Source organism: Schistocerca cancellata, chromosome 1 (assembly GCF_023864275.1).
Source record: "Schistocerca cancellata isolate TAMUIC-IGC-003103 chromosome 1, iqSchCanc2.1, whole genome shotgun sequence".
NCBI lineage: Eukaryota > Metazoa > Arthropoda > Insecta > Orthoptera > Acrididae > Schistocerca > Schistocerca cancellata.
In genome coordinates this window covers 349,468,609-349,494,365 of record NC_064626.1, presented here as the reverse complement: position 1 = coordinate 349,494,365, position 25,757 = coordinate 349,468,609, and the positions used below count along the sequence as shown (strand labels likewise).

Below are 25,757 nucleotides of genomic sequence, written 5' to 3'. Positions count from 1 at the left end.
TGAAGACGACACGTCTCCATTCGTCCCTCCATTCACGCCTGTCGCGACACCACTGGAGGCGGGCTGCACGATGTTGGGGCGTGAGCGGAAGACGGCCTAACGGTGTGTGGGACCGTAGCCCAGCTTCATGGAGACGGTTGCGAATGGTCCTCGCCGATACCCCAGGAGCAACAGTGTCCCTAATTTGCTGGGAAGTGGCGGTGCGGTCCCCTACGGCACTGCGTAGGATCCTACGGTCTTGGCGTGCATCCGTGCGTCGCTGCGGTCCGGTCCCAGGTCGACGGGCACGTGCACCTTCCGCCGACCACTGGCGACAACATCGATGTACTGTGGAGACCTCACACCCCATGTGTTGAGCAATTCGGCGGTACGTCCACCCGGCCTCCCGCATGCCCACTATACGCCCTCGCTCAAAGTCCGTCAACTGCACATACGGTTCACGTCCACGCTGTCGCGGCATGCTACCAGTGTTAAAGACTGCGATGGAGCTCCGTATGCCACGGCAAACTGGCTGACACTGACGGCGGCGGTGCACAAATGCTGCGCAGCTAGCGCCATTCGACGGCCAACACCGCGGTTCCTGGTGTGTCCGCTGTGCCGTGCGTGTGATCATTGCTTGTACAGCCATCTCGCAGTGTCCGGAGCAAGTATGGTGGGTCTGACACACCGGTGTCAATGTGTTCTTTTTTCCATTTCCAGGAGTGTATTTATTGCATGTTATGCTTTTCTGGCATTTTCTTCATCTTGGGTGGTTTCTCTCATTATGGCTCTATTGGAACAAAAATACATCTGATCTAATTTAACTGATTTCTCCTCCAGTGAGACATGTCAGCCAGTTTGCAGTCCTTACATCATAGTACATCCACTGTGCTACAGCTTAACTGCTTGCTGCCTTTTGTTTAAAAAATAGAAAGTCACAGTGAGAAAAGCATGGCATGTATTTTGAAGTTGAAGAGATATTAGAAACCCTCTTTACATTTTGAGGGAGGTTTTATTGTGTATATCCCATTTCTTTACGAAGTGATCATTAAATTGTGTTGTCTAGTATACAATTTTAGTTTTTCGTGTTAATTTTTCAATATTTATTTTGAGTAGTTACTCATAATTTAGTGTGTTAAATTATAGCATCATGTTATTTACAATGCAAGTTTTAACTACTCATTCTACAACTTTCCAGGATGCTTGACAACAGATCACATAATCATATTTGCCCTGCATGGGATACAGCAATAGATGCTGTTTTCAAGAATTACCTCCCAGCAAAATTTTTTTATAAAGCACGATTGGAATTGGATGATATAACATGTGATGGATTCTACATATCCAGAACCAGGATGCAAAACTTTGTACTTCTTGATGAACTACTATCACAGAGAGCTTCTCCAATCTGTCCATTCTATTTTGCATATTTTGAACCCCCTCAAAGTATTGGTAACCTACCATTATCAGAATCACCAGGTATAATCTATATGTTTTTCTCATAGAGTGACCTAAACAATGATGAAACTGCAATAGCAAAAGTTATTTCTCTACTTCTTACTTATCCACATGGTGCTTGCAAAAATTCACAAAATTTCCATCAGACTATCAATTTCAGCCTCTAGCGACCATATTCAAATATGTTTGAAAAATATCCTAGTGTAATAAAACCAGTGTGGCATTGTTTAAAGACATGAAACAAAATTAACCAAGGCATCACCAGGCACAACTAATAATATGTTGTGAACTAAGCCACACTGCCAGAAGAGCCATAGTGTGAACAGCACTGATGTTCACTTCAAAGCAATTTTTCTGTAAATGTTATGACTAGACCGAGTGAGATGGCACACTGGATAGCACACTTGACTCACATTTGGGAGGGTGACGGTTCAATCCCATGTCCAGCCATACTGATTTAGGTTTTTTGACATTTCCCTAAATTGCTCCAGGCAAATGCCAGGATGGTTCCTTTGAAAGGGCATGGCCGACTTCCTTCTCCATCCTTCCCTAATCCGATGAGACCGATGATCTCGCTGTCTGATCTTCTCCCCCAAACAACCCAACCCCAACCCCAATTTTAATACTATTGCAGAAGTTTAGCCTAGTTCATCATCATCATCATCATCATTTAAGACTGATTATGCCTTTCAGCGTTCAGTCTGGAGCATAGCCCCCCTTATACAGTTCCTCCATGATCCCTTATTCAGTGCTAACATTGGTGCCTCTTCTGATGTTAAACCTATTACTTCAAAATCATTCTTAACCGAATCCAGGTACCTTTTCCTCGGTCTGCCCCAACTCCTCCTACCCTCTACTGCTGAATCCATGAGTCTCTTGAGTAACCTTGCTTCTCCCATGCGTTTAACATGACCCCACCATCTAAGCCTGTTCGCCCTGACTGCTACATCTATAGAGTTCATTCCCAGTTTTTCTTTGATTTCCTCATTATGGACACCCTCCTGCCATTGTTCCCATCTACTAGTACCTGCAATCATCCTAGCTACTTTCATATCTGTAACCTCAACCTTGTTGATAAGGTAACCTGAATCCACCCAGCTTTCGCTCCCATACAACAAAGTTGGTCGAAAGATTGAACAGTGCACAGATAACTTAGTCTTGGTACTGACTTCCTTCTTGCAGAAGAGAGTAGATCGTAGCTGAGCGCTCACTGCATTAGCTTTGCTACACCTCGCTTCCAGTTCTTTCACTATGTTGCCATCCTGTGAGAATATGCATCCTAAGTACTTGAAACCGTCCACCTGTTCTAACTTTGTTCCTCCTATTTGGCACTCAATCCGTTTATATTTCTTTCCCACTGACATTACTTTCGTTTTGGAGATGCTAATCTTCACACCATAGTCCTTACATTTCTGATCTAGCTCTGAAATATTACTTTGCAAACTTTCAATCGAATCTGCCATCACAACTAAGTCAACCGCATATGCAAGACTGCTTATTTTGTGTTCACATATCTTAATCTCACTCAGCCAGTCTATTGTTTTCAACATATGATCCATAAATAATATGAACAACAGTGGAGACAGGTTGCAGCCTTGTCTTACCCCTGAAACTACTCTGAACCATGAACTCAATTTACCATCAACTCTAACTGCTGCCTGACTATCCATGTAAAGACCTTTAATTGCTTGCAAAAGTTTGCCTCCTATTCCATAATCTTGTAGAACAGACAATAACTTCCTCCTAAGAACCCGGTCATATGCCTTTTCTAGATCTATAAAGCATAGATACAATTCCCTGTTCCACTCATAACACTTCTCCATTATTTGCAGTAAGCTAAAGATCTGGTCTGACAACCTCTAAGAGGCCTAAACCCACACTGATTTTCATCCAATTGGTCCTCAACTAATACTCGCACTTTCCTTTCAACAATACCTGAGAAGATTTTACCCACAATGCTGATTAAAGAGATACCTCTGTAGTTGTTACAATCTTTTCTGTTTCCATGTTTAAAGATTGGTGTGATTACTGCTTTTGTCCAGTCTGATGGAACCTGTCCCGACTCCCAGGCCATTTCAATTATCCTGTGTAGCCGTTTAAGACCTGACATTCCACTGTATTTGATGAGTTCTGACTTAATTTCATCCACCCCAGCCGCTTTATTGAACTGCAATCTATTGACCATTAGCCTAGTTACATCATATAATTACTTCTGTTCAACAGTGCCTGCACTAATTTTGTTTCATGTCTTTTGACAACACTGTTTGGGCTTTATTGTTTTAAAATGTCTTTTAAATGGATGTTCAAGTGGTTGCTATAGATGGAAAATGCTAGTATGATGATGTACAGTGTGATCCTGGGCATTGTAAATAAAGAAACAGATTCTATACTTCCTGGATCACTGGTTTTATTTGTGACTATGTCACTGTCTGTAAATGTTATAATGTCACCATTGAAAACTACTACTATCAATTGGAAGACTGTGTTGCTGTTTGAAAGCCTTGATGTAAAGGCTTATTAAATAAAAAGCTATCAGTATCAGTGTCATGAACCTACACTGATGGAAATGGAAAGTATTATTCTATGAGCCACTAGCCTGATAGAAGTCAAAATTTGTGGAGGTGTTCATCACATAAAGGACACTATAAGATAAAATATCCATTCCACTCAAAATAGATATACATAATCAACATTAGCTGAGGTGTGACCTCCATGGGCATGTATACATTCTTGTATTCATAGTGACAATAAAGCAAGCAGTCCCAAATATCACCTTGGTGTTCCTGAAAGACATGCTGCCTAAGTCCATAAAAACTGCCAGCTGGAGGCTGGTATGAAAGAATACATTTTCTCATTGCAAAACAGATGTGTTCTATTGGTGACAATTGACTAGTCAAGCAGCCAAATATTCTTCAAGGCATTTTTTAGTGTCAGTTGCAGTGAGTGGTCTTACATTACACAGCTGGATCATGAAATTTGGTAGCCCGGTCACGAAGGTATGACAGCAAGGTGTACCATTTTTGCCACGTACTGTTGAGTATTCAGCCTCTCTCCAACAACTATCAAATGAGTTGTTTTTGCTTAGTTCCTCACACCATAATTTCAGAAGCTGGAGAAGTATGTGTCTCAAGAATCACTGCTCCCTGTGCCCTTTCACCAGATCATCTACAGAAAAACTGGCATTAATGTGACCACCACACTCACAAGGGAGACTCATTGATGAACACCACAGAATGCCACCCAGTGTCCCATCACTCTGGCTGTACACCTTGCGCTCTGCTGATTTTGGTTTGGTGTCAGTTTTAAATGATGCATGGCAACTTGAGATCTCAACCCAACTTCTAGTAATCACTATTCATAGCCTCTGTCCAGATATCGGCTATTAGAGACAGTTATACAATCCTATAATCTTCTTGCCATGTAGTCCTTCTGGCAGGACTTGTGCCTACTCTAACCTCCCCTTTGCTCTGCTAATTTCAGTAATTGAAATATTAAAAAAAATTGCATAGTTCACAATCTACCAATTATGTAATCATTTGTATGATAATTAACAATTAGTATGAGCAACTATATGTTGAGCAATTACAAATTATTATTATTTACTTAAGCTGAAATTCTTGTCTGGCTGTTCATTTAGATGGCAGATGCTGCTTTCTGCAATATAGATGGGCTGTTGCTTAAAATTATGTACACTGAAATAATATCATCAAGCAGGTTAATTTCTACACATCAATGTTTTAATCGACATCAAGACCTATACTGCGTGACAGTCAGAATGCTTCTTCACAATTTAATAATCATTTACAAAACAAATGTACAGTCCAGCACCTCATCAGCTATTTGATAACAGACAAATGAACTCCAACTCTTTTTCACAGAACAAAAAATATACAAAGATATGCATATACAATTGATGTTTCTTTAACAAAGAGATAAAGTAACTTAATATTTCATATACTAAAGCATTTCTGTATTAAATTTATCATTTTGAATAATTATGGATAACAATAACAGTGATTATAATACTGAATCACAAGATTCATAACTTTAATTTGTTGTGTGACATGTTCTTCTATACTTTACAAAAAAGTGGTGTTTTGAGCAGTTCCATTAGATTATGCTTCTTGCCATACTGTTGTTCTGAGTCTATCTCATTACCATTTATTCTGCTGTTGTTGGACTGCAGCCAACTGTTTGTGCTATCTGGCAGTATGATGCTGCCATGTCCCTTACACCAATAATCTATCCTTCCTCAGAGCCAGAAAGGTGATGGTAAGCTGCATCTGCAAGTCCTTTGTGTACACTGTGCTGCAATCTCCCTCTGAAAGCTTTCAGTTCTGCTTCACGCATTATAACATTCTACTACAATTTCAAGCATTACAAAATAAACAGCAAATTCTCTATCTTTTGTTTTTAAGTGGCCATCAATGAGTATGGCAGGTTGGGTGATCTCTATGAAGTAGAATGCTACATAACAAACAATGGAAAGTCCAGGATGCAATAATGACAACTCAGTGGCCAGAAACAGTAGTCATGTGTGTGTGAGTTGTGCTTGTGTGAGTCTGTGTGTGTTTTCTACTTCAAAGGTAGACCTTTTGACCAAAATCTCAGATGTATAGCATTCTTTCCATTACGCCTGTCTGCAGCTCAATGTCTCCTCTACATGGTGAGTAACAATCTTTCCTTTTCAGAAAGCTACTTATCTTAGATTTCCTCCTTTATTGTAGGGGTGATTATTGATGATCTTTCTTTGCTGTAAAAGCCATTTTCCTAATTAGGGATAGTAGCACTCTAATTACTGAAATGATGTACACATGACTTTGGAAGTCATTCTGGCTACATTGACAAAATACAGTAAAATACGCTGATATTAATGTAATCCCACTACATACTAAACACACCAATCCTGACACAACACTTAAATCCACTAATAAACAGTTCTGAATGATCACTGATAACCATAATATAGAGACATAGCACCTTCATCCTCAGCAGCATCTTCTAAAATGCAACTCAATGTCACGCCATAAACCAAAGTTTCTTAATCCCAAGATTAACATCCTACATGGGTTTTGCATTTGGGTCTTCCAGATTGACATGAGCTATGTGACAAAGAGTTGGGAGAGGCTGTGGCATAAGGTCAAACCAGTGTGTTGCATATATTGGACATGCAGAAGAATACCACATTAGGAAGTTTGGGGCAGGTTGTGGGCATTGGCATGAAGATAGATAGTCAAAGCACTGGTGAAGGATATGGTTCAGTTGTTCCAGTCTAGAGTGATATTGGGTGACAATGCTGCTGCTCCTATGTAGCAAGTATTCAATGGTGGTGAGAGGATTAGAGGTGTGAGAATATGGCATTTGAAATAATCTCTCTGTGGACTAGATTTGGGAGATGGTGCCTGTGTGTGATTGTTAGTGACTGATTTTTTGGTGAGGCACAAATGACAGCTGTCAAAATGCAGGTACTGTCAATGGTCAGTGGAAAATATCGATAGAGGTCAATGTCCAGGAATAAGGCACATTGGGTTGAGGAGGATTAGGTAAAGCAAATGGGAGAGAAATTGTTGAGGCTGTGAACAAACAATGATCCTAGTGCTGGGACCAGATCATAAAGAAATCATCAATGAATCTAAACCACACAAAAGATTTGGGGTTTTGGGAGAGTAGGAAAGTTTCCTCTACCTCGGCACAGAAGTGTCCCACCCACATCCCCATGGCTATGCCATAAATTTTTTTTACATTTGTGTAGAATAAAATAACCATATCACATACATTAATATTCATTGATAGAAAAAATTGCATACACTATCAAAGAAGAGAAAAAGTAAACTTCTGTTTAACAGAATAAAGGCTTCTCAATTCTTTGTTGACTTAATATTTATTGACAGAAAAAATTGCATACACCAGCAAAGAAGAGAAAAAGTAAAACTTCGTTTTAACTGAATAAAGGCTTCTCAATTTTCATTGACTTTTTAACTGATGTCAAAGATAATTTAGTCACATCACAAAAATTGAATAAATAAAGGATCTTTTGTCTACTTGGTCAACTCTCAATACTCTCCCCATCAAAATGATATCTAAAAGTAATCACATATGTTATTTCCAATGTAACATTTTCTTACAATGATGCTCATGAGAATTATGATTCAGTGACTTCATTAACAAATCTGCTTGATTTTTATCTGTCAAAATGTATCACACATCAGTTGTTCCATCCATTACTTTCTCCCTGGTGAAAATATGTTTTATTGTTGATTTACCTGTATATATAATTACTGGTTGATTTTCACATATAAATAATTGTCATATACATAATTTTCACATATAAATAATTTTTGGTTAATTGTCATATTACACAGATGTTGACTTTTCAGTCATTTCTAGCTGCTGTGGTGCTATTATCAAGTTAACACTAGTTAGAGACAATGGCCATATGTGTTTGTGAGTTGTGCTTTTGTGTGTGTGTGTGTGTGTGTGTGTGTGTGTGTGTGTGTGTGTGTGTGTGTGTGTGTTTCCTATTTCCAAAGAAGTATTTTTTTGTCCAAAAGATTAAATATTTTAGCAGTCTTCCACTGTGTCTGTCTATGACTCAGCACCTCCCCTATGCGGTGAATAGCAATCTATCCTATTCATAATATTGTTATTCCATCCTGGACTTTTCATTGTTTGTTTTGACAATATTCTCTTACAATTCATACTGAGGTACCTGTTCTAACATTGTCTCAGAACTGGTGTATAATTACAGGTGAGAAAAAGACAGCAAGCAGCAGAAGAGGGTCTGAACCAGTCTCTGTGAAAAAGCCAGACAAAACAGAAGAGCTACTAGCACGTTTTGGCACATATACACATGATCCTTATCTGCCTCATTACCTAGAGCAAGTGAAGACTCTAATGAACAGTTTAGTGATAATGTGAGTAATTAGATTCAGTTATTTAATTGTAAAGGTTTGTGTGTTTTAAGACACAAAAAGCTAGATTTTGGTAATAATTCGTGAAGACACCAATATGTAACATCCCAAATTCTTTCGCATCAAACATGGAGAAGCTGAACAAGCTTGTACAAATCCACATTAATGAATTCCAAACATATTGCTATGACGCATGTGATGGACCAAGGAAATCAAGTAGATGCAGTATTTAGTATTTATATACTTCTGGAAAGCATCTGACTACCATACCATTTTTTTATAGTGAAAGAGCAGTCATATGGGTATCAAATAAAATTTGTTATTGGATTAAGTGTTTCTTGGTAGGTAAGATACAGCATTTTCTCTTTAAAGTGGGGAGTCTACAACATATGTATAACACTAGTTTGTAAAAGTGGAGAAAAGCAAATGACCTCTGATTATAGATCCATTTCTTTCCTTCCTGGGTTCTACCTACAGTAGAATATTGAACCATCTTTCTCATGGCTTATGTAAAGGCTCCTCTACTGAGAATAAAATATATATCTCATAATCTCAGTTCTAGCAAAACTAAACAAGAAATTTTACTCAGCTGGCATTTTCTGTGATCTTGCCAAGACCTTTGATTGTGTGAACCATAAAATTCAGCTAGAGAAACTAAAAAGATATGACACATTATCAAGTGAAATAATAGGGAAAAGATTAAATTCAAAATGGGGAAACATTAAGTATGGTCTGTCGTATAGTTCAGCATTTGACCTAGTAGTCTCCTAGGTCTCCATAAATAATTTCTCTGGAGCATTGACACACCCTTAAAAACTGTTATGTCTGATAATGACACATCTGTTCAGAAGAATTGTTAACATTATTTGTTTCAAACAGACTACAAAAGATATGCTCCCTTAATTTGTACAGAGAGTTATTTGCTAAGAACTGAGTCTTAGATCCAAGTCCAAGTCCTCCATCATCAGTATATCTGTCATCATATCCACTGAAAATGGAATATCAGCTGACAGAACTGTCTGTGAGAATTGAGGGGACATGTAGAGATTCAAATTTTATTACCATGTAATATCATTGGTGTCTATGGATGCCACTATGCACATTTTCAAGCGAGTAACAGCTCTGTGTTGTTCTACATACAGTGAGATGTGAATAAAGTAGTTCAGTAATTATGTGCCATGTCTGTATTATCAAATCACATCTCAACACATTACATTGCACTAGCGTAATAAAGATATTAAAACTTAAATCACATGTATATGTCAACACACTTTGCATTTTTTTCTTGCCAATGTTAACACTTCCTCCAAAGAAAAATATAAAAGTGAGGACTGAGTTTCACATGGATTTAATCTTCTTCACTCCAGTTCTTCAGGCAGCATCTCAAACTGGACCCTTTCCAATGGCTTGGATTGTAGATCAGCTAACTGATTAGTCCACTCAAGGTCCCCATTTGAAAATATGTTGGTGATATAGAAGTAACAGACTTCTTTGTGCATCAGTTTTCAATTATACATTTGATTTTTAGACAACTTCACTGTAGTTGAACTGTCATCAATGTAGAGCATAGAATATGAGACCTTAACTTTTCCCAGCAAATTTGAGAATGGCAAGGTGTGTTCCTGCCGAAATATCAGCAGTGGTCGATGACATCACCTGGCAGCAAACCCGTAAATTATTTGAATAGAGCATAGAAGATTTTAATTGTTAGGGAGTTCTAATTAGTTCATTCAGTAGCCTTTGGTCAAGGGTCAACCCTTCAAGTGTACTTTCCTATTTTCTGAAATTTTATTGCATAAGACCCACCAATTGCACAAAAACTGTGCTTTCTGCAATTTTATTGCATAAGACCCATCAATTGAGCAAAAACTGTGCTTCACTTCGCTGATAAACTAATATCCATATAATATTCTCTTTCAGGGACTTCAGTTCTTCATAAATGGCTTCCTGCCACTGATTTTGATTGTTAGATTACAAAGCTTCAGTAAATTAGCTTGTCCCTGATGATAGGAGTGTCAGCCACATACATACTCAGGTTTCTTCTCATCATGTTTGTTTCTTCATTTTCACTTATGAGATGGTATGCAAAAAAATGGAGTTAATTTTTAAAAACTATACATTTTCAAATTGTTTACAAAACAACCTTATCCCCTTCAAAATACTCTCCATTACAACTAATACATTTATTTCTCCAGTGCTTCCACTGTTCAAAACATTTTTGTAGTCATCTTTAGAAATGGCTGACATCTCCTCTCTTGTTTTTCTTGACATTTTCAATGTTGTCAAATCGATGTCCTTTCATACCTCTTTTCATGCATGGAAATAAGAAAAGTCTTACAGGGACAGATCAGGTGAGTAAGGTGCATGGGGCAGCAGAACCAAGCCACTTTTAGCCAAAAACTATCAGATATGGCTGTGCGTGCAGATGTGTTATCATGGTGGAGGAACCAGTCTCCTGTCTGACACAAATCAGGTCGTTTTTGATTAACACTGTTCCACAATCCTCTTACGACTTCTAAGTAAAATGTTTGATTGATGGTCTGACTTGGGGGAGGAAACTCAGAATGAACTAAGTGCTTGGCATCAAGAAAGCAAATCAGCATTGTTTTGATGTTTGATTTGACTTCACAACATTTTATTGGGTGGGATGACTATGATGTCTTCCATTTACTTGACTACTGCTTTGTTTCTGGGTTGTAACCATAGCACCATGACTCATCACCAGTAATGACCTTTGACAGAAACTCTGGATGAGTTCCAAGCTGTTGTTTCAAAGCATGACATGTTTCACCTCAGTGTTCCTTATGATTGTCAATCATAATCCAAGGAACAAACTTGGCAGCAACACTTTCCATTCCCAAATCATCCATTAAAATTTGCTGAACCAAGTTCCAAGATAACCCACTAATCTTTGATAACTGATCAACTGTTTGTCGATGGTCTGTGAAAAGAAGCTATCGAATTTTTTCAATATTTTTGTCAATTTGGGCAGTTGATGGACATCCAGAATGAGGTTTTACATCAATTAACATGTTGTCAAAACACTAGTATCCTTGAGTTCTTCTCATAGTGTCATTTTCGTAAGCTGTTTTCAACATAAAAACAGTTTCAGCAGCATTTTTACTAAGTAGATAACAAAATTTCACAGCTGCATGTCGTTCACATAAACTTGCCATAATAAAAAATGAAACAAAAACAAAACGGCACCAGCAAAAACAGTCACTGCAGCTGAAAAGAACAAGCCAGTTTGACAACACAAGTGGATTGAACTGGCAATGAGTTACGCCATACATGCCTAGCTGCAGTGATTTGTAGTACACAAGCTCTAGTCATGGCAATGTTATTCCAGTTTTTTTGGGTACCCCTTGTAATACTTAACTTCCTCTGCAACTTGATGTTGTAGTCAAATTTTCTTCCTGTTATCTTGAACCTCCTGTTCTTTTGTCAAGGCTGATTTTATGATTCATATTTCTCATCCAAAGTCTGATTAGATTGAAGTGTATAGATTCCATGCAACTTCAGTCTTAAATTTTACATCATGTCTTGGTATGACTTTCCTCTGAGGTGTAATCCAGATCCTAAAGCCTCTCTGCCATTTACATAGCCAACCAGATGTTCATGCACAGTGTTCTCATCAAACTTTGACTGAAAATTCTTGTTTACATGCACACAAAATTCTTCTGTTTTGAAGATTCTCAGACTGCATTAAAATATAGAAAATTTTTTTCAACTATATGAACCACGGACCTTGCCGTTGGTGGGGAGGCTTGCGGGCCTCAGCGATACAGACAGCCGTACCATAGGTACAAATGCAATGGAGGGATATCTGTTGAGAGGCCAGACAAATGTGTGGTTCCTGAAGAGGGGCAGCAGCCTTCTCAGTATTTGCAGGGACAGTCTGGATGATTGACTGATCTGGCCTTGTAACACTAACCAAAATGGCCTTTCTGTGTTGGTATTACGAACGGCTGAAAGTAAGGGGAAACTACAGCCGTAATTTTTCCTGAGGGCATGAAGCTTTACTGTATGGTTAAATGATATTGGCGTCCTCTTGGGTAAAATATTCCGGAGGTAAAATAGTCCCCCATTCAGATCTACGGGCAGGGACTACTCGATAGGACATCGTTATCAGGAGAAAGAAAACTGGCGTTCTATGGATCGGAGTGTGGAATGTCAGATCCCTTAACGGGCAGGTAGGTTAGAAAATTTAAAAAGGGAAATGGATAGGTTAAAGTTAGATATAGTGAGAATTAGTGAAGCTCAGTGGCAGGAGGAACAAGACTTTTGGTCAGGTGAATACAGGGTTATAAATACAAAATCAGATAGGGGTAATGCAGGAGTAGGTTTAATAATGAATAAAAAAAATAGGAGTGGAAGTAAGCTACTACAAACAGCATAGTGAATGCATTATTGTGGCCAAGATAGACACGAAGCCCATGCCTACCACAATAGTGCAAGTTTATGTGCCAACTAGCTCCACAGATGACGAAGAGATTGATGAAATGTATGATGAGATAAAAGAAATTATTCAGATAGTGAAGGGAGACGAAAATTTAATAGTCATGGGTGACTGGAATTCAGTAGTAGGAAAAGGAAGAGAAGGAAACATAGTAGGCGAATATGGATTGGGGATAAGAAATGAAAGACGAAGTCGCCTGGTAGAATTTTGCACAGAGCATAACTTAATCATAGCTAACACTTGGTTCAAGAATCATAAAAGAAGGTTGTATACATGGAAGGGGCTTGGAGATACTAGAAGGTTTCAGATAGATTATATAATGGTACGACAGAGAGTTAGGAACTAGGTTTTCAATTGTAAGACATTTCCAGAGGCAGATGTGGACTCTGACCACAATCTATTGGTTATGAACTGTAGATTAAAACTGAAGAAACTGCAAAAAGGTGGGAATTTAAGGAGGTGGGATCTGTATAATCTGACTAAACCAGAGTTTGTACAGAGTTTCAGGGAGAGCATAAGGGAAAAATTGACAGGAATGGGGGAAAGAAATACAGTAGAAGAAGAATGGGTAGGTTTGAGGCATGAAGTAGTGAAGGCAGCAGAGGATCAAGTAGGTAAAAAGATGAGGACTGGTAGAAACAGTTGGGTAGCAGAAGATATATTGAATTTAATTGATGAAAGGAGAAAATATAAAAATGAAGTAAATGAAGCAGGCAAAAAGGAATACAAACATCTCAAAAATGAGATCAACAGAAAGTGTAAAATGGCTAAGCAGGGATGGCTAGAGGACAAATGTAAAGATGTAGAGGCATATCTCACTAGGGGTAAGATAGATACTGCCTACAGGAAAATTAAAGAGGATTTTGGAGAAAAGAGAACCACTTGTACGCATATCAAGAGCTCAGATGGAAACCCAGTTCTAAACAAAGAAGAGAAAACACAAAGGTGGAAGGAGTATATATGAGGTCTGTACAAGGGTGATGTACTTGAGGACAATATTATGTAAATGGAAGAGGATGTAGATGAAGATGAAATGAGAGATATGATACTGCATGAAGAGTTTGACAGAGCACTGAAAGACCTAAGCCAAAACAAGGCACTGGGAGTAGACAACATTCCATTAGAACTACTGATAACCTTGGGAGAGCCAGTCCTGACAAAACTCTACCATCTGGTGAGCAAGATGTATGAGACAGGCAAAATACCCTCAGACTTCAAGAAGAATATAATAATTCCAATCTCAAGGAAAGCAGGTGTTGACAGATGTGAAAATTACCGAACTATCAGTTTAATAAGCCACAGCTACAAAATACTAACACGAATTCTTTACAGATGAATGGAAAAATTGGTAGTAGCCGACCTCGGGGAAGATCAGTTTGGATTCCGTAGAAATGTTGGAACACTTGAGGCAATACTGACCCTACAACTTATCTTAGAAAATAGATTACAAAAAGGCAACCTATGTTTCTAGCATTTGTAGACTTAGAGAAAACTTTTGACAATGTTGACTTGAATACTCTCTTTCAAATTCTGAAGGTGGCAGGAGTAAAATACAGGGAGCAAAAGGCTATTTACAATTTGTCTAGAAACCAGATGGCAACTATAAGAGTTGAGAGGCATGAAAGGAAAGCAGTGGTGGGGAACGGAGTGAAACAGGGTTGTAGCCTTTCCCCAATGTCATTCAATCTGTATATTGAGCAAGCAGTAAAGGAAATAAAAGAAAAATTCGGAGAAGGAATTAAAATCCATGGAGAAGAAATATAAAAACTTTGAGGTTTGCCGATGGCATTGTAATTCTGTCAGAGACAGCAAAGGACCTTGAAGAGCAGCTGAATGGAATGGACAGTGTCTTGAAAGGAGGATATAAGATGAACATCAACAAAAGCAAAACGAGGATAATGGAATGTAGTCGAATTAAATCGGGTGATGCTGAGGGTATTAGATTAGGAAATGAGACACTTAAAGTAGTAAATGAGTTTTGCTATTTGGGGAGCAAAATAACTGATGATGGTCGAAGTAGAGAGGATGTAAAATGTAGACTGGCAATGGAAAGGAAAGTGTTTCTGAAGAAGAGAAATTTGTTAACACCGGGTATAGATTTAAGTGTCAGGAAGTCATTTCTGAAAGTATTTGTATGTAGTGTGGCCATGTATGGAAGTGAAACGTGGATGCTAAATACACTCCTGGAAATTGAAATAAGAACACCGTGAATTCATTGTCCCAGGAAGAGGAAACTTTATTGACACATTCCTGGGGTCAGATACATCACATGATCACACTGACAGAACCACAGGCACATAGACACAGGCAACAGAGCATGCACAATGTCGGCACTAGTACAGTGTATATCCACCTTTCGCAGCAATGCAGGCTGCTATTCTCCCATGGAGACGATCGTAGAGATGCTGGATGTAGTCCTGTGGAATGGCTGGCTTGCCATGCCATTTCCACCTGGCGCCTCAGTTGGACCAGCGTTCGTGCTGGACGTGCAGACCGCGTGAGACGACGCTTCATCCAGTCCCAAACGTGCTCAATGGGGGACAGATCCGGAGATCTTGCTGGCCAGGGTAGTTGACTTACACCTTCTAGAGCACGTTGGGTGGCACGGGATACATGCGGACGTGCATTGTCCTGTTGGAACAGCAAGTTCCCTTGCCGGTCTAGGAATGGTAGAACGATGGGTTCGATGACGGTTTGGATGTACCGTGCACTATTCAGTGTCGCCTCAACGATCACCAGTGGTGTACGGCCAGTGTAGGAGATCGCTCCCCACACCATGATGCCGGGTGTTGGCCCTGTGTGCCTCGGTCGTATGCAGTCCTGATTGTGGCGCTCACCTGCACGGCGCCAAACACGCATACGACCATCATTGGCACCAAGGCAGAAGCGACTCTCATCGATGAAGGCGACACGTCTCCATTCGTCCCTCCATTCACGCCTGTCGCGACACCACTGGAGGCAGGCTGTACGATGTTGGGGCGTGAGCGGAAGACGGCCTAACGGTGTGCGGGACCGTAGCACAGCTTCATGGAGACAGTTGCAAATGGTCCTCGCCGATACCCCAGGAGCAACAGTGTCCTTAATTTGCTGGGAAGTGGCGGTGCGGTCCCCTACGGCACTGCGTAGGATCCTACGGTCTTGGCGTGCATCCGTGCGTCGCTGCGGTCCGGTCCCAGGTCGACGGGCACGTGCACCTTCCGCCGACCACTGGCGACAACATCGATGTACTGTGGAGACCTCACGCCCCACGTGTTGAGCAATTCGGCGGTACGTCCACCCGGCCTCCTGCATGCCCACTATACGCCCTCGCTCAAAGTCCGTCAACTGCACATACGGCTCACGTCCATGCTGTCGCGGCATGCTACCAGTGTTAAAGACTGCGATGGAGCTCCGTATGCCATGGCAAACTGGCTGACACTGACGGCGGCGGTGCACAAATGCTGCGCAGCTAGCGCCATTCGACAGCCAACACCGCGGTTCCTGGTGTGTCCGCTGTGCCGTGCGTGTGATCATTGCTTGTACAGCCCTCTCACAGTGTCCGGAGCAAGTATGGTGGGTCTGACACACCGGTGTCAATGTGTTCTTTTTTCCATTTCCAGGAGTGTAGTTTGGACAAGAAGAGAATAGATGCTTTCAAAATGCGGTGCTACAGAAGAATGTTGAAGATTAGATGGGTAGATCATATAACTAATGAGGAGGTACTGAATAGAATTGGGGAGAAGAGAAATTTGTGGAAGGCCTTGAGTAGAAGAAGGGATTGGTTGGTAGGACATGTTCTGAGGCATCAAGAGATCACCAATTTCATATTGGAGGGCAGCGTGGAGGGTAAAAATCATAGAGGGAGACCAAGAGATGAATACACTAAGCAGATTCAGAAGGATGTAGGTTGCAGGAGGTACTAAGAGATGGAGAAGCTCGCACAGGATAGAGTAGCATGCAGAGCTGCATCAAACCAGTCTCTGGACTGAAGACCACAACAACAAAAACAACATATAACAAATCATCTGAAGTGTGACAACAGTTATCAAACTGACCCTGTTGTAACCACAGAGACATTCTCTCTAGTATCCCATAACACAGTCAACCAAAGAGCAATGAGCAATTTAGTAGATTACTACAGTTTTACATTTCAATAAATGAATACCTCTAAAAGGAAAGAGAACCAAGCGTCACGTTTGTGGAACAGTATCCAGGATCTAATTTCTTTTTTTGTGTATCCAGACAAAATTCCATATCTACATCTATACTCTGCAAACTAATGTGAAGTGCATGGCTGTGGGTATGTCTTATTGTACCAGTTGTAGGTGCTGTGCCTGTTCCATTCACATATGGAGCACAGGAAAAATGACTGTTGAAATGCCTCTGTGCATGCTGTAATTAGTCTAACCTTATCCTCATATTCCCTATGTGAGCAATACTTAGTGGACTGTATTATATTCAGAGTCTTCATTTAAAGCCAGATCTTGAAACTTTGTAAGCAGGCTTCCATGCACTAGTTTATGTGTGTGTCTTCAAGTATCTACCTGTTCTTTCAACATCTCCGTGACACTCTCCCTCATGTCAGAGGACCATGTGACCATTCATGCTACCCTTCTCTGTATACATTCAATGTTCACTGTTAGTTCTGTTCGGTATGAGCCCCACACACTTCAGCAATTTTCTAGGATTGGTCAGATGAGTGATTTGTAAGCAATTGCCTTTGTTGATTGACTGCAGTTCCCCGGGATTTTGCCAATAAACCATAGTCTGATACATCTCCTGCCCTACCCATGACTGGGCCTATGTGATCATCCCATTTCACATCCATACAAATAACTACAGCCATGTATTTGTATGACTTGACTGATTCCAACTGTAGCTCATTGATATTTCAGTCATAGTACACTTTGTCTTTCCATTTTTTGAAGGGTAAAATTGTAAATTTCTGGACATTTAAAACAAGTTACCAGTGTGTGCACCACATTGAAATTTTAGCAATAACTCAATGAATATTTACGCATTTCTTTCTGACAGTACTTCAAAGCAGATAATTACATGATCTGCAAAAATCTTAGGGTACTATTAATATTGTTCATAAGATGATAAACACACAACTAGAACAGCAAAAGTCTCAACACACTTCCTGGGGTACACCCAAATTTACGTCAACATCTCATGACGACTCACTGTCCAAAATAGCTTACTGGATCTTCGCTAACAAAAACTCCTCAATCCAGTCACAAAGTTCACTTGATCATTCTTTAGATAATAAGTAAGGTGTAGTACTGAGTCAAAAGCTTTTTGGAAAATGAAAAATACTACTTCTACCTGACTGACTTTGTTTATGACTTACAGTATGGCTTGTGAGAAAAGTGAGAGTTACGTTTCACAGAATCAATGTTTTCAAAATCCATGCTGGTTGGCATGGAGGAGGTTATACTCTTCCAGACACCTCTTTATGTTTGAACTCAGAATGTGTTCCAAGATACAATACATTTATGTGAAGGACATTGATGGTAGTTTTGTGGATCACTTCTACTATCCTTGTTGTAGATGTATGTGGCCTATGCTTCCTTCCAATTACTGGGTGTGGTTTTTTGTTAGAGGGATGTATGACAGATTATAGTTAACAGGGGGCTAACTCAGCTGCAATATAAAATTTGATAGGGATTCCATTGGGCCCTGGGATTTTGTTCAATTTTAATGAGTAGGTAAACTCTTTACTGATTGCAGATGTTAAGCATACAATTTATCATAAGATAGGAGGCATTGCTTTAAATTATATTATAAAACAAGGGTATGGAATAACATCTTCAGTTGTTAATGCTAGAAAAAAACTTGGAAATAATTCGTTTTGACATTAGAAATACCATGAGAGGCTAGACAACTAATTTTTGTTTGAATGTGACACATATTTGTCAAATAAAGTTAAGTTTTCTATGTGTTGTTTCCATTTTGATCACATGATGTAATACTTTTCAGTTGCTTTAAGATGTAACATACACTAAGTGATTTCCAGTACTCAACACTGTATGTACTGTACTTCATTTTATGTAACTTATTGCATGAATGAAAATTAAACTTTTGCAAGAATAGTTAGCATTTTGTACCAGTTTAGCAGTTGTTTCCCTCCATACTTTGGCCTTTTTCAATATGTCCTGCATTGCCTGTATCATTCAAGGAGCTGTACTTCCTCATTTATTCAATAAGTTTTTTGTCTGTATGGTTTCCACTGAGTGCACTGCATGCTCCCTAGTACAACATATCTGGCTGCTGCCACTGCTGGCTCAACCATTGGTGTGAGAACACGGATAAAAATGTGGCTGCCGGCACTCACAGCTACCAACCGCAGAGCAAATCTGTACTTTAAGACAGACTGGCACTTGCTGTGGTGGCTTGCCAGTCACCACTCCCTATGTGACCGACACAATGGCAACCACGTGCATTTCAATTATGCGGCCTGCCCACTGCAGCTCAAGGTCACAGACCGTGTTCTATGTGACCAGGCCTTAAGGAGCTTCTTGTTCACTAAGGTTAAATATAGAACATGCATACTCCATAAAAATGCTGTTTTGTCATTCTGCAACATCATTTTGCTGTGTTGTGTAGCGTAAAGTAATGTAATGCTCTAAGCCTCTGTCTGTCAGCAATTTCTTCATACTGAATGCTTTTCCTTGGTCACACCTCAACTGTCAGATAACATGACCATCTGACTTAGCTTCATTCAAGAACTGTTCCAGAATGGTGCTGACTTCACTCTTCTGTTCCAGTAAGAAATTTTTGTGAAACATGCTAAAACCACCTTTGAAACGTGTGTAGTAGCGAGCTTTTCTGAGAGACTCTATAGACATTTATGCTGGCATGGATTTGTTCACCATTAACCATTGGTTGATTCGTTTGATTCTTTAATGGCAACTGATGCATTTTTCCCAGTGCTCCATTACAGAATTCTTCTTTGTGCCCTCAGAGACTCAGCATTTGTTTTCTGGATATGGACTTCGTGGCACTGGATTTCCTGAGCAGGGGACTGGTAAGCACCATCACTCCTCTGTCAAAAAACTCTGGGAAAGCTTCAGTGAGGAATGTACAATGTGGCATAGAATGTTGTGTCTCACAGGGAAAGTTTGTCTTCACAGCCTGGATGGCGCAGATGGAGAAAATTTCCATAAAATCCTCCCAGTATCAAGGTGTGCCGCACACTGATGAAAGGCATAGCTGTTGAGCAGTTGTTAGTGGGCAACCTCTGGGGAAGCTGCCACACCACAGCTGTATAAGGCTTACCTAAGTATATAGGGCTCTCTCTGGGTGGAACCCTTATTCTCTTGCTGCTCGTGGGGCTGAGATGGAACCCTCAAAATTTTCTCCACCTCCTAGTCCAGTCAACAACTTATCTAACAAGAAGGCTCATTTAGCCAGTCCTCCAGACACAGTTATATTTCAGCGTTCTTGTGTATATAGTATCAGAATGCATGCTGCTAGTATGCTTTTAATACTTTAACTGAAAAAGGACAGTTTTGAGAAAGTTTCACCTTTCTACACCAAAAACTTTTAGAGGGTATTGATGGAAATTTGAAATCTGTCAAGTGACTGCAAAATATGACACTGTTTATTGATATTTTTAGCTACCAAAAAGCAATGAACCTTCAGGAAACTAAATACCTTTTGGAATATGCCACTGAAATGGAGGTACACAACGAACTGAACTATAGTAAAAGAGATGTATCATGTAGAGTACTTAGAGATGTTCCCAAAGAAGAACTGAAAGATGAGTGGGCTCCAGTAGGTAATGCTGATGTGCAAAATATCATGAAAAGGATGGATGGGATCTGGTAAAATCTGATTCCTTTCTCCTTACCTCCAACAGCATTGTTCAGGATCGCTGGAGCAGCTAAGGCAGTGGGCAGAAATAAATCATTTGGACAATTTTTGTGATGAGGCCATTTATTGGCAGAAAATGCATTCGAATGGGCAACATGAGTCAGGCCTAGGGAAGAGAGGGTGAGCCAGAATGTAGTGGTAGGCGATGCTTAGTTCGCATCAAACCTGGGCAAAGCTAATGGATAGTGGTGTCTGCCAATCAGTGAAGTCCGAATGGCATGGCAGCTACAGAGACAAAGTCCACAGCGCCACAGCACTGGGAGAGGCAGGTGGTGTTCACAGCTACAGGCCACGTGGCAGAGAGAGCATCTTACCGACGGGTGGCAGGTTACATCCAGCATTGCCACGTGGCTTCCTCCACCCTAATTGGTCAGAAGCTGAGAAACCTGTGGGGACGGCATGGAAAGTTTCGAAGCGTGGCCTGATCAGCATCACCTAGGTGGTGTTACCTCATCAGTACACAAGGGAGGCTCATGATTGAGAGGCCCACTCCGGTGCTGGCTTGCTGTTGCCAGACCATTGGATGAGAAAATTACAGGCAGTCAAAGCTGCCGGCTAATGCTTGACCATAATAAGAGAATGAAATTAACTTTTCGAAATAAATAAATGATAGAATCCCCTACTATCTGGCTCAACCTTACACTCCTCCCCCTTCCATGGGAGTGGAAAATGTATGTGAATTCGCTCAATGTAATTCTTATTTAAATGTAGACAATTTTAGTTTGCAAAATAAAATGGACATTAGTTGACTGTGAAAGGTTCCCACAGAAGACGGCAGGGGCCTCCAACTAGGGGTGGGTGTAGAGACTTTGAAGACCTCCTAGGGGTCACAAAGGGGTTTACACACTTCAACAATATTATGTTTACACAAGAACAAGGAATAAAAAGTATAAAACATCAAAACAAAATTACATGGGTTAACAAGTGTGAATAAAACATCTTAGAAAGTAATAATGTGAATCAGGCATACACGTCAAGTGTCTTTGTTTTCTAAATAAGTAAATGTATCACCACTAAAATTACATGCAGGACTGAGCGGTGCGATGTGGTGCATTGTGTTGTCATCAGTGGGCAGCACACAAGCTGCTGGCTGGAAGGGGGCATGGCAGTGGCCAGGTCTGTTCACTGGAACTCAGCGCAGTGCAGCATGAGGGGATGTTCAGACATTTCACACACATTTAAAAAAGGGGGTTAACACTGGGGGAGCATTTCACTATGCTGCACACATTTTCACATTTGTAAGTAACACAGTTCAACTCTTAAAACTAAAGGAGGGCACATGCCTTGATAGGTTTTCTCTTTAAAATCATGGGCGATATTTGCCATGGGGCTGTGGTTCTGGGAATATTGGCTGGGATGGTCATAACTGTTTGCAAAACCCCTTTTTATACAAGATCCATATCAGTACAATAATAAGAATAGCAGTGACCGGCATTACCGTGGCACTGGGTATAATGGTTGTATGTAGTTAAGTTGCTGTCTGCCATTCACTTAAGTGTGCTAACAGGCAATCGTAAGAAATTTGTCGTTTCTCATGTTTTAAGAGGCCATCGATTGACATTAAAAGATTATCATTTGATATATTAGATAAAGCAGGTAATCCAGTTGACAAAGGAATCACGAATGAACTTTCAGGTAGAAAAAACATAGGTAAATGGGTGTGAATACTGGCGGAGTAAGGCATGCTGTCATGGAATATTATAAGTGGCGTGATAACATCTCAATAAGAACTGTTTGCTAGAATTCTGCTGTTTGAGATTTCTATCTCATATGTCTGTGACTGGAAATTATGTTCATAGCAACGAAGTGTTAATATCATGGTAGCACTAGTAATGCGGGTGGGGGCCAGTGCAGCACCTACATCAGAGCGGCACTTGGCAGATGACTTCAGGGTCAGCATGACAGCTACGTCAGAGCAACACGTGGCAGATGACTTCAAGGCCGCTTCTCACGCTACATCACTGCGCTACACAGGAAGTAAGCAATGGGTCTAAGAATGAGAGGGAAATAAAGCATACTGATGCTGTTTACTGTGCTGATTGTACTTTGAACTCTCAATTACTTGGAGAACAGAAACTCCACATGTTTTTGTGCTCTTGCACCCAGTGAACGTATTTATGTGATTCAGAGTGAGAAGTGACAAATATAAATGTCACAAAATAGATATCATGTTCCTGAATAAGAATGACAGATGAGCACAATCAATATGGTTTATTCAATGATGACCAACAAAACAATAATTATAAGGCATGTAATTATAGGTTCATACACCCATTGAATAGATAAGTTCATCTGCTAGGTTCAGGTTCCTGTTCTCGGACACAAAAATTGTTCCGTTAAATGTTAACATTGTTGAGAATGAGAAGAGAAAGACAAAACTTGGTGAGAATCTAGAAACTTCCACAGTGGAAACAGAAAGTGTAAGGGATTGAGTTAGAAAAGACTAAGTTGAGAGTAGTTTCTGATCGCCTACTTGACCGTGTATACGACAATACCGTGATTCCAAGATAGCTGCTACGTACTTCTTCTTAAAACTTCACATCTCACGCAAAGGAAAACTTTGCTGTGAGACCAAATTTACCATCTTCATCCTCTCACCATTTTGCAACTAAATTCGCCATCTCTATAACTCCTTGGTGCTGGTCTCATCAGACCCAGCTAGTTGCTTAAAACTCACATCTATCCTTGGGTACATCACAGTGTCCTGAGACACATCATACAGTTAAATACTACTGCTTCAGTAGTCAGTGATCCTTTGGAAAATACAATGGAAGAACAATGTCAAAGAAAGCACAGGTTTTGAACTGAGATTTCCGCTTACTGACAGTTAAGCTGTGGGCAAGACACTGTTCATGTCTGATAGTGCTCGAACAGCTATTGTCAGAGGGGATGGAACACTGTACTCCTGGATCCTTCTTCAACATGAAAGATTGAAGTCTAGCTGCATTAGTCCACATGGACTGAATAATCTTTTGATAGAATACACCCGGATAATAAACTCTAAAAGACGTTATTTCATGGAAAGTTAAAAGATGAAGGTGGGTGGCACAGATTATGCCGTGCAATTGAAAAGTTAAGGAATGACATAGAGAGCTAGGGATCCCGTGATTACAGGTCATGTCACGCAAGTTGCATGCCCTTGTGGGTATTGTTCTGTTGAAAGTTAAGAGATGAAAGTGGGTAAGACAGGCTATGCCACAAAATTGGAAAGTTAAGGAATGACATAGACAGCTAGGGATCCACGTGATTGCTGGTGATGTCACCCAAGGTGTGTGCCCTTGTGGGTATTGTTCTCTGGTTTGCCTAACAGACAAGACATATGGCCAGTCTCCTGCCCTTTGGGAGTTAGTCACTCCGTTTACATTATGTACAGTGGGAAGGCATGTGGCATGTCCCTCCAAATAAGCATTCAGACACAAATGAAATAAAGCATGAATAAATCTTAAGTTACCCTTCCAAAATAGCTTCTTACCTAGAACATTATTAGTCAACACTTAAATAATGGGTGATACTCGAGAACTTACTCTGGCAACAAGTTAACATGTGGAGACACTAGGTTTATAGGCACAAATACTAAATTACTGGTGCTGGCAAAACTCTAGAAAAACTCTCTAAATAATTGATAATAAAACATAGACAAAATGAATAATTAAAATAGTACATAGACATAAGTAACTGGCAACCCATGGCAGTGACACAAGCAGTGGCAAAACTGCAATACAAGTGAAAGTACAAAATGCCATCTCCCTTACACAAAACTCACTTATTCTCCGCCCACATCTTGTGGTCGTGCGGTAGCGTTCTCGCTTCCCACGCCCGGGTTCCCGGGTTCGATTCCCGGCAGGGTCAGGGATTTTCTCTACCTTGTGATGGCTGGGTGTTGTGTGCTGTCCTTAGGTTAGTTAGGTTTAAGTAGTTCTAAGTTATAGGGGACTGATGACCATAGATGTTAAGTCCCATAGTGCTCAGAGCCATTTGAACCACTTATTCTCCAGTTACCTTTCGTAGCAAAATAAGTTTAAGTATTCTCTGTTATCCTTGTTATGCTCTTGTTTGTATCTCCATATTGATTGACATGTCTTTGGTATGTCTACCTACAGGTGTGCTGTCGTTAAGTTGCGCCAATGTTATGAGTAATGCAGTGTAATAGTACAGTATCATGTTATTATTCCCTCTAGCAAGATTTCAGTTTAAGGTTTGTTTCATGTCTCCTTTAGTCTTTAGATCAATAATTGCCATTACCTTCCTTGATGTTATTAAACATTTTGTATGATATTTCCTGCATTATTTTGTACTCCTTGTCCTGTAACTATGTAATGTGGGTGTTGGAAGCCTCCTAACCAATTGTGCTGAGTTATTGTTGTTGTTCCTTTTATTAACTCTCTCACCTACCTGCTTTCTAATTCTCATTAATGCTGGTTTGACGATACTGGTTGCCTCTCAATGACGTCGACAAAACTTACCTGTCGGCGTTTTGGTTTTTTAATAAAATTAGGGTCCATTAGCCATGTGTAGAGTGTATAGGAAGGAAGGTAATTCCCTTAGTGTTGAAAATGTGTGTAAAGTTATTTAAAATATTCATCATATAGTGGTTACGAGTTCCGTGTTGAGAATCAGTGTTACTTGCAGCACTAGAGATGCAGCAAGTGACGCGTTCGTACGATTGCAGAGTACTGACATTACAGATATGACCAGCTCCAACTGGTGTGAGGATAGTGCTGGTAGCCATGACCACAGGATCTGTTCTACTGGCAGTGTGTCGAGCACTAAATAACTCTAGAATAATTCTCTGCGAAAGGGGGGTTCAGTGATTATTTTATAGTACTAAAGGTAATGGTCAATGAAACTCATATACCTAATGTCACAGATAGAGGCATAGATGACTTCTCAAGTAACTCTTTGCAGGTCATGGGTTCGATGCTAGTAGGAGCTGTCTCTTTCCAAGCTGAAGTATATGGTAGTTCTATATTTTACTCTGATTATTACTCTGTTGAAGGTTACTTGCATGGTGTTCAATTCGGGCTTTTATCTTTCCCTTCTTTACAACTCCCAGTTGGTACATACATAAAATGCTCTCAGTGATACTGTGGCAA

At 40.2% G+C, this 25,757-nt stretch overlaps 1 protein-coding gene across 1 annotated transcript in view; it reads left to right on the top strand.

Annotated features, from left to right (window-relative positions):
* Positions 1–1,308: 1,308 nt before the first annotated feature.
* LOC126173832 (armadillo repeat-containing protein 3) overlaps positions 1,309–25,757 on the top strand; it is a 60,588-nt gene continuing 36,139 nt past the window's right edge. Inside the window, exons 1-2 of the mRNA XM_049920988.1 lie at positions 1,309–1,458; positions 8,186–8,351. Of these exons, the coding sequence (XP_049776945.1) occupies positions 1,335–1,458; positions 8,186–8,351 (290 nt within the window). The 5' untranslated portion in view covers positions 1,309–1,334. The remainder of the gene's footprint in view (positions 1,459–8,185; positions 8,352–25,757) is intronic.